Genomic DNA, 7,205 nt, shown 5'->3' with positions numbered 1-7,205 from the left:
ATGTGCAGGAGACAGAGGGGTCTTTAAGAATGACAGCATATATTCATTAACTTAATCAAATGGTGATTCCCACTGCAGCTGCTGTCACACACGTTCTCTTTCTTGGAGCAAATCAGTAGGTAGCTATTAGTTTGGCCGATGCTTTTTTCTTTTTCCTTTATCCCAGTAAGTAGAGGGCACCTGACACAGCTTGTGTTATCAATGAGCAATATTACAGATTGTGTTTTTTCAATGTTCCATTAACTCTGACTCTGCGCCTGAATATAACTCTTGATACCAGACTTTGGTCACCTCACCCTTGTACAGGGCATCATGCTGCTCTAACACACTGAGGATGATATGCTCAGAGGACCTGGAGCAAAGAGGGTAGAAGATAAATCCCAGGAAAGCACAAGAGCCTGCCATCTCAGCCAGGTTTGTGGAAGTCCAGTGTATATGCTGGAATGTCCCCTCCATAGTGAAGAACAAATTGTGTACTTTGTCCCACCTACAACTAAGAAAGACCATCAGTGTTTGGTGGGCTTCATTGAATTTTGTGTCTGCTGCTCAAACCCATTTATGGGTTGATCCAAATGCTTGTGGCTTTAACTGGGCTTAGAAAAAAAGAAGCCTCTACAGCTGGTCCAGGCTGCACTGAAAGTAGTTCTACCAAGTGGACCTCATGAGTTGTAAACAACGGGCTCAGAGTTTTGACACAAATCAGGATTCTATATAAAACCAGGATTTTTGAGCGAACCCTGCCCTCTTGAGAAAATACCTATTCTTTCAACTTACTACTGGGCTACTTGAGGTAAAAGCAAATGAGATAAAATTGTCATCTTGTTCAAAAGGGTTCTGTGAAGATCTCAGATAGGCTCCCTCAGAGCTGTCTCAAGTTCTCAGAGTGATGGATGGCATGTAAGCAGTCATACGTGGAAACTCAAGTTCACAGGAAACATACTTCTGATTTAATATAGGGATGTTTTAGAGGTCCTTGTGTTATGATCCGTCAGCTGAACTGGCCCACTCCTCAGTCCTATGCAAGTATCCCAGGCCTTAGCCTAACATACGGTAGACCAACAAGGAATGAAAAGCGAACAACATACTTGAAGAAATGTTGATTTAATTCAGGGAGTTTTAAAAAGACACTGCAACATTTATAATGAGCTTTGTTTCCAAATAACCATTTAAAAAATATAATGTATGCAGTATCAAGACTCCTAAGTTACAAGCCACAGAGACTGAGTCTGACTTTCAAGAAAACAAGGGCAGACGTTGGGTAGCTTGGTGGAGGTGTTCAACAACCTCACATTCAGTGTGCCAGAAGTGAGGGTGGCACTGTGGATTTAAGCAAAGAGAGCTGAAAACCATCTCTCCAGGAGGCTGCAGAGAGCAGCTGGATTCCAGTCACTTCTCCCCCCAAACCACAGAGAGAAAGGGCAGCTCCCCAGAGTAAGTGTGGTGTGTGTGAGGGTGGTGAGTGCTCCTGTCAGGCTGGGCAAACAAAACTAGCAGTCTGCTATCCATGCAAAGCTGGGCTTTGAATTATCATATATGCATATTTTTTCTATAAAACCTACACTTCTATAATTGTCTATTATTAGTGCTTCTGATAGGAAAAAAGTATTGATACATGTTCATAAATGCACGTAAAAGTAAGTTCTGAAAAACTATCATCAGAAATAGCTCCAGAAGCAGTAAAGAGTTCATAAACTAGAATTTATTCCCTTCATTTGAGTTATGTAAATAATCTATTTTTTGTTCCATATTTTAGCTTTGTCCCTACTTTTGCTAATTTCATCATAGAAAAAAATCCTCTATGAGTGGTTTAGGCACATATTAGTGTCTCATTTCAAAAGAAGAAAAGTTAATGGAGTACGTCTGTTTAGGACCTAAAAACTTGTGAATGCTAATTATATTTACTGATGGTCTTGGGGAGATTATGTGGGAAATTGACTCCTGTACTATGTTGTTTTCAGTCCCGATAAAGTCTTGGGCAGTGTAAATCCTATTTCTTCCCTTCGTATACAGGTAAAGTTCGAGGCCCCAGCTTGAGTCCCAGCCATGTCCAAGGCTAGGATTAAAACACCAGTGGGCAGGGCCAACCCCGTGGCTTAGCCGTTAAGTGCACGCGCTGCGCTACTGGCGGCCCGGGTTCGGATCCCAGGCGCGCACGGACGCACCGCTTCTCCAGCCATGCTGAGGCTGCGTCCCACATACAGCAACGAGAAGGATGTGCAACTATGACATACAACTATCTACTGGGGCTTTGGGGGGAAAAAATGGAGGAGGATTGGCAATAGATGTTAGCTCAGAGCCGGTCTTCCTCAGCAAAAAGAGGAGGATTAGCATGGATGTTAGCTCAGGGCTGATCTTCCTCACACACACAAAAACAAACAAAGAAACAAAAAGCAAAACAAAAAAACACCAGTGGGCAATCTGGATGAGCTGGCAAGGCAGGCCCAAGAAGAGCCTTGGCTTGAAGGTCTGAGTTGTGCCCTGAAAGGAAACTCCTTCTGAGCTCAGAAGAGTGCAGGCAGGACAAAGTGGACCCAGTTCCAAGGCCTCACAGTCAGCAGTCAGCTTAGTACAGGGTCTGCTGTTCCATTGTGTCCTCGCCCTAGCCCAGGGACATGTGTCTGCATCCTAGACACAGAGAGTAACACCAGAATGTACTGTTTCATCAAGAATTCCGGGGGCCGGCCCGGTGTTGCAGAGTTGAAGTTTGCCCATTCTGCTTCGGCGGTCCGGGATTCGCCAGTTTCTGGTGCGGACCTACTCACCACTCATCAAGCCATGCTGAGGCGGTGTCCCACATAGAAGAGCTACAACTTTACAACTATGATACACAACTATGTACTGGGGCTTTGGGGAGAAAATAGAAAAAAAAGAAGATTGGCAACAGATGTTAGCACAGGGCCAATCTTCCTCAAAAAAAAAAAAAATTCTGTAAGCTCCCCTAGCACAGCAGCAATGTTTAGTTTCTAACAGAATGTATCACAAAATGGAGAGTGAGGCAGTCCCCTCATGGTACTAGATCTTACCACCCAGCTTTGGCATCCTGAGGAGACCGGGACATCAGTGCAGTGCCTGGGACCCAGGAGAATGAAATGCTCCCCAGGAATGGGCAGGAGTAGCTACAGAGAGACGGTGGAAACCAGAGAAGCAGCTCATGACATCCCTTAACACAGGTGAGACTCCCAGAAATTCTTAGGGAGGGGTCTATACTTTGTAATGAAAAGGTCTCAAAGAGCTACTTAAACAGGGGTTTTTATCATTAAAACAAACTCTGATTTTGAAAAAGGCTGGTGAGGCCTGTGGACCTTGGACTATTCAGCAGAGACGTCAGTGACTTATCACAATGCAGAGCTTGACTTTCCCCCAGTAAGGTGATGGTGCAGAGCCGCCCCCGCCCTCTCAGCAGTCTTGCCCTCAACAGCAATGCACACGAGCACGGGGCAGGGCGGCCAGTGTGCGTTACCTGTGCCACACTTTGTGGACAAGAAACCATGTCTGTCTGTGGATAAGACCTGAGCTAAGGGTATTGGTGTCATTATCCTTAGTATCATTAATCAGCTGATACAACAGCCAGCCAGAGACCACAGAGCATTCATTGTGTGTCATCTTCATTACTCTCGAAACTTCACTACTAAGATTCCTCTGCCACTACAGTCAGGATCTAGTTTTACTAAAGGAAAAAACTCAAACTAGGGGTTTAACTTAAAGTAAGAAATGTAGTGAACATGTGCTGTCTGTTCTCATTTTAAACTTGATCTAGAATTCCTCTCCAACAAAGGACAGACAGTGTGGGTGCCACCTGTGCGCAGCACCATGAGAGGGAGAAACAAACCAGTGGGCAATCTGGAGAGGAGAAACATGACTCAGGTGTATGAGTTCAGAGCTGCAGTCTGACTGCTGACGGGGACGCTGGGCTTCGGACTCGACTCTTGAATCAAAGCAACTTCACTGGTTCAATTGACTGCTTTTTATTAATTTACAATTAAATAGTTCTCAACACAAGAACATAGAGGTAACATGAAAACTGCACTGTTATAAAGTTGAAAGGCCTGTGTGTTTCACTACCAGGTGAAAATTCTGGAGCTAGGTTTCTCACAGAGGATGCTGACCAGACACCGGCCCTTTTATTTTGGTCTTATTAACACTGACTTAGTGAAATTACAAGCATAAGCTTCTTAAAAGCTTCCTAGGAGTCTGAACTTTTGCTTTCAATACCAAATAATATCTGGAAAACATGCTCACTTTTGTGTTTTTTGAGAAATTCTAAAAACTGGCCTAGATTCATGTGATAGTCATTCCTTAATCCATAGTCCCCATGGGCCTCAAGCAGTAATTCTTCAAAGGAATGGAAGAGGCGCAGGTTCTCCCCATTTCCTTCCGTTTCGATGCTTTCGGCATGCTTACAGGAAATGTGTTTCCAGTTGGGATACCTAATGGTGTGCCAGAATTCCTCACAGGGCTCCTTGAGGCCCTCCACACAGATTATACCAGGCTTTCCTGTCATGCAAAATCCAGTCACATCTAACCTTTTCCCCACATCCAAAATCTTTTTCCGTAGATCCTGCTGATATATATGGTGACTGTAGATCCACATTCGAAGGAATGTGTTCTTGACTGGTTTTGCTTGTGTAGACGGTTCGTAGACGAGCTTTCTGTTCAGGAAATAGGAGGCACTGTTGTCCTGTAACCACTGGATTGCTGCACAGACGCAGAGCTCACCTGGATCAAAAGTCCCAATATAAGAAGTGAGACCTTTGTTGAGAAGGAGCTGCTGTTGTCTGTCAAGTTCAGATGACCGTCCAAACAGCTGCAATGCTGCATAGGGGTAGCTGTGAGGCATGGTTACTTGCAAATCAATTTTCACCTTAAAATGAAAATCAAATAGATTTAAGTGCCGTAGCATCACACAAGCTAGTGTTTCAATGGCAACTGCATGATTTTGATAAATGTAAGAGTTATTGCTACTAAGCGTCAGCTATGTGCCAGACACTGTACTAAGTATTTTACATACACTATTCCTTCCAATTATCCAGTCTTTATCGACCACCTACCATGTACCGGTACCCTATGCTGGAATAAAGAAGTGAAGACGCTAGACACTATTTCTGCCCTTCATGAAGTCTAGAGCCTAGTGAAGGAGACAGACATTAAACAACTTACACACGGCAAGTATTTAATTTCAATGGTGAGAGGCATTGCCATGAAAAGTATAGGGATCCACTGAAATGTGTAACCAGAGGGACTGAATCCAGTCTGGGGAACCAGGAAGTCTGTGAGGGAATGACAACTGAGAGATGAGTAGGAGACAGTTAGAAGAGTGGTTCTCAAACGCCTCATCCACTTGTTACCTATGCTGTGCTAACGCTGCTGGAGAGAAATGGATCAGAAGATGGAAGTAAATTCATTTCTAGTATCTAGATTTTCCAACCGTATTTGCTTTCTGTGTCATAGCACCACCAAAGAAACAGCTATTCACTCCTTAAAAGGCTGTTGTGCTAAAGGCAATATTTAGATTTGTGAAAATCATGATACAAGATAGTCCATACCACAATAATGGGATTGGTAAAAAACTGGATGAGTGAACAGAATGATAATGGTAGTATAAGATTGCAAGATGTTTTTAATAAAAACACTAGGCAAATTTGTTAAAAAGGTGTGCATATTTATGTAAAAATAAGGATATTTATTGAAGACAATTTACAGGGCATCCTATATTTTGCTTTCAAACAAGTAAAGGAAATATGCATCTGGAATACTCTGTTGTTTCCTGGACAGGAAGCTCATGTTCCAAGAGTTCCCAATAAAAACTGGGCACCTGGCAACGATTAGAACAACTCAGGGAGCTTACCTTGGGCTCCTCAATCTGCAGTGTAATCACGAATTCAATTTTGGGGGGCAGCGCCTCCCTTGTGCCTTCCAAATATCTCTTTATATTGGTCAGGGCATTTACATCTTCAAGTTTTACTTCTCCTTGGTTAGGAAACATAGAAAACAGCATTTCCATCTCTAGCAGCTGAAGCTGAAGGCATTCCTTCATTGAAGCGGACATGTTGCCTCGAAATCAACCTGCCAGGAAAACTGGAAAGGCCCAGGGGCACCGGGTCTGTCAGTGTCAGCAGCGTCCAGAGAAATTTCCTGCAGGTCCCTTTCCGTGGAAGCAGTTTCGCAGGAACGCTGTGCACCGAGAGCTAGGGGCACAAACCGGGACACTTACCAGCTTCTGCTTTATCTCCTGACCCCCAGATCTAGTATGCACAAGATCCCCCAAGAGACTTCGTTAAAATTCAGATTCCCAGTCCCTTTCCCCCCACCCCCGCTTCCCATCCAGAGCCAGGAATCTGGTCTTCCAACAAGTGTTCCGAATTATTCCGTTGCAGGTGGTTGGCAAGCCACACCTGCAGACGCTCTGCAAGCCTGAACCCTGGGACAGGCAAGGGGCCCGGGTTCCGAATCCCACCGGGTCGCAGGCTCGGGCGGAGCTGGACGCTGCGGCGGGGAGGCCCGCAGTGCCGGCGGGCGGAGCTCCGGGTGCCCGGCTCCGGGGTCTCGAGGCCTCGCGTCCCCAACGCCAGTTGTAGCCCCTTGACCCCAGCGCCAAGGACCTCTCCCGGGTGGACCTTTCCGCCTCTCCTGGGAGCCACACCGGCCCGGCGCGGCATCCTGGGAGTTCCGGATGGTTTGGAGCCACCTTGCCTCTGTCCCCAGGAGCCCAGGCTTAGGGGGGGTCTTACAGGTAAATAAATAAAATGACGTTTAATGAGAGCTGGGATGGGGAGATGCGAGGGAGCGGCGGCCTGAGAAGTTCCCGGAGTCCAGGACTGGAGAGACGAACCTTGAGAATCGAGAGGTGGATGAGGAGAGGGGATGCGGGAAGGCGGGCGACACTCACCGTGGCCGAGGCCCCTACAGGGGGCTGGTACCCCCCTCTCCAGGACCACTAGGAACCCTGGCTTCCCAGGGTTCCCAAGGCGGGGCCTGCCACCCCTGAGTCCCAAAGGTGGAGGCGGGGGTTGTGTATTTGCCGGTCGCAGTACTCTGACGGCCCACGACCCTCGGCCCCAACCCCGGGCCCCGCGGGGGCCTCACCCTTCCCGGTCACTCAGTGGCAGCTGCCCGGAGCCCGCTCAGAGCCCGGATCCGCAGTTCCGTAGGCGCGAGACCCGCGAGACCCGCGAGACCGGCGAGGAGGTGGGGCGGGGCCAGCGGAC

General features: G+C 46.8%; 1 protein-coding gene across 2 annotated transcripts; it reads right to left on the bottom strand.

The window, feature by feature from the left end:
• Positions 1 to 3,949: 3,949 nt before the first annotated feature.
• On the bottom strand, positions 3,950 to 7,153 carry RWDD2A (RWD domain containing 2A). 2 transcript variants are annotated; one of them, XM_014781088.2, is made up of 3 exons: positions 6,887 to 7,153; positions 5,846 to 6,185; positions 3,950 to 4,861 (listed from the first exon to the last, which is right to left on the bottom strand). In XM_014781088.2, exons 2-3 carry the CDS (start codon positions 6,044 to 6,046, stop codon positions 4,184 to 4,186), a joined length of 879 nt encoding a protein of 292 aa, XP_014636574.1. In that variant the 5' UTR covers positions 6,047 to 6,185; positions 6,887 to 7,153; the 3' UTR covers positions 3,950 to 4,183. The 2 variants fall into 2 exon arrangements, with proteins under 2 accessions (XP_014636574.1, XP_087299957.1); XM_087443831.1 differs by having other exon boundaries at positions 5,846 to 6,075.
• Positions 7,154 to 7,205: the final 52 nt, after the last annotated feature.

Source organism: Ceratotherium simum, chromosome 19, assembly GCF_057802395.1.
Source record: "Ceratotherium simum simum isolate JZ-2026a chromosome 19, ASM5780239v1, whole genome shotgun sequence".
NCBI lineage: Eukaryota > Metazoa > Chordata > Mammalia > Perissodactyla > Rhinocerotidae > Ceratotherium > Ceratotherium simum.
The sequence above is the reverse complement of the archived record's forward strand: the minus strand, read 5'-3'. Positions and strand labels throughout refer to the sequence as shown.

Coding starts and splice junctions, on each gene's coding strand:
- RWDD2A (XM_014781088.2), bottom strand. CDS start 6,046: ATGTCCGCTTCAATGAAGGAATGCCTTCAGCTTCAGCTGCTAGAGATG. Junction 4,862..5,845: donor TGCAGATTGAGGAGCCCAAG/GTAAGCTCCCTG, acceptor TTTCATTTTAAG/GTGAAAATTGATTTGCAAGT.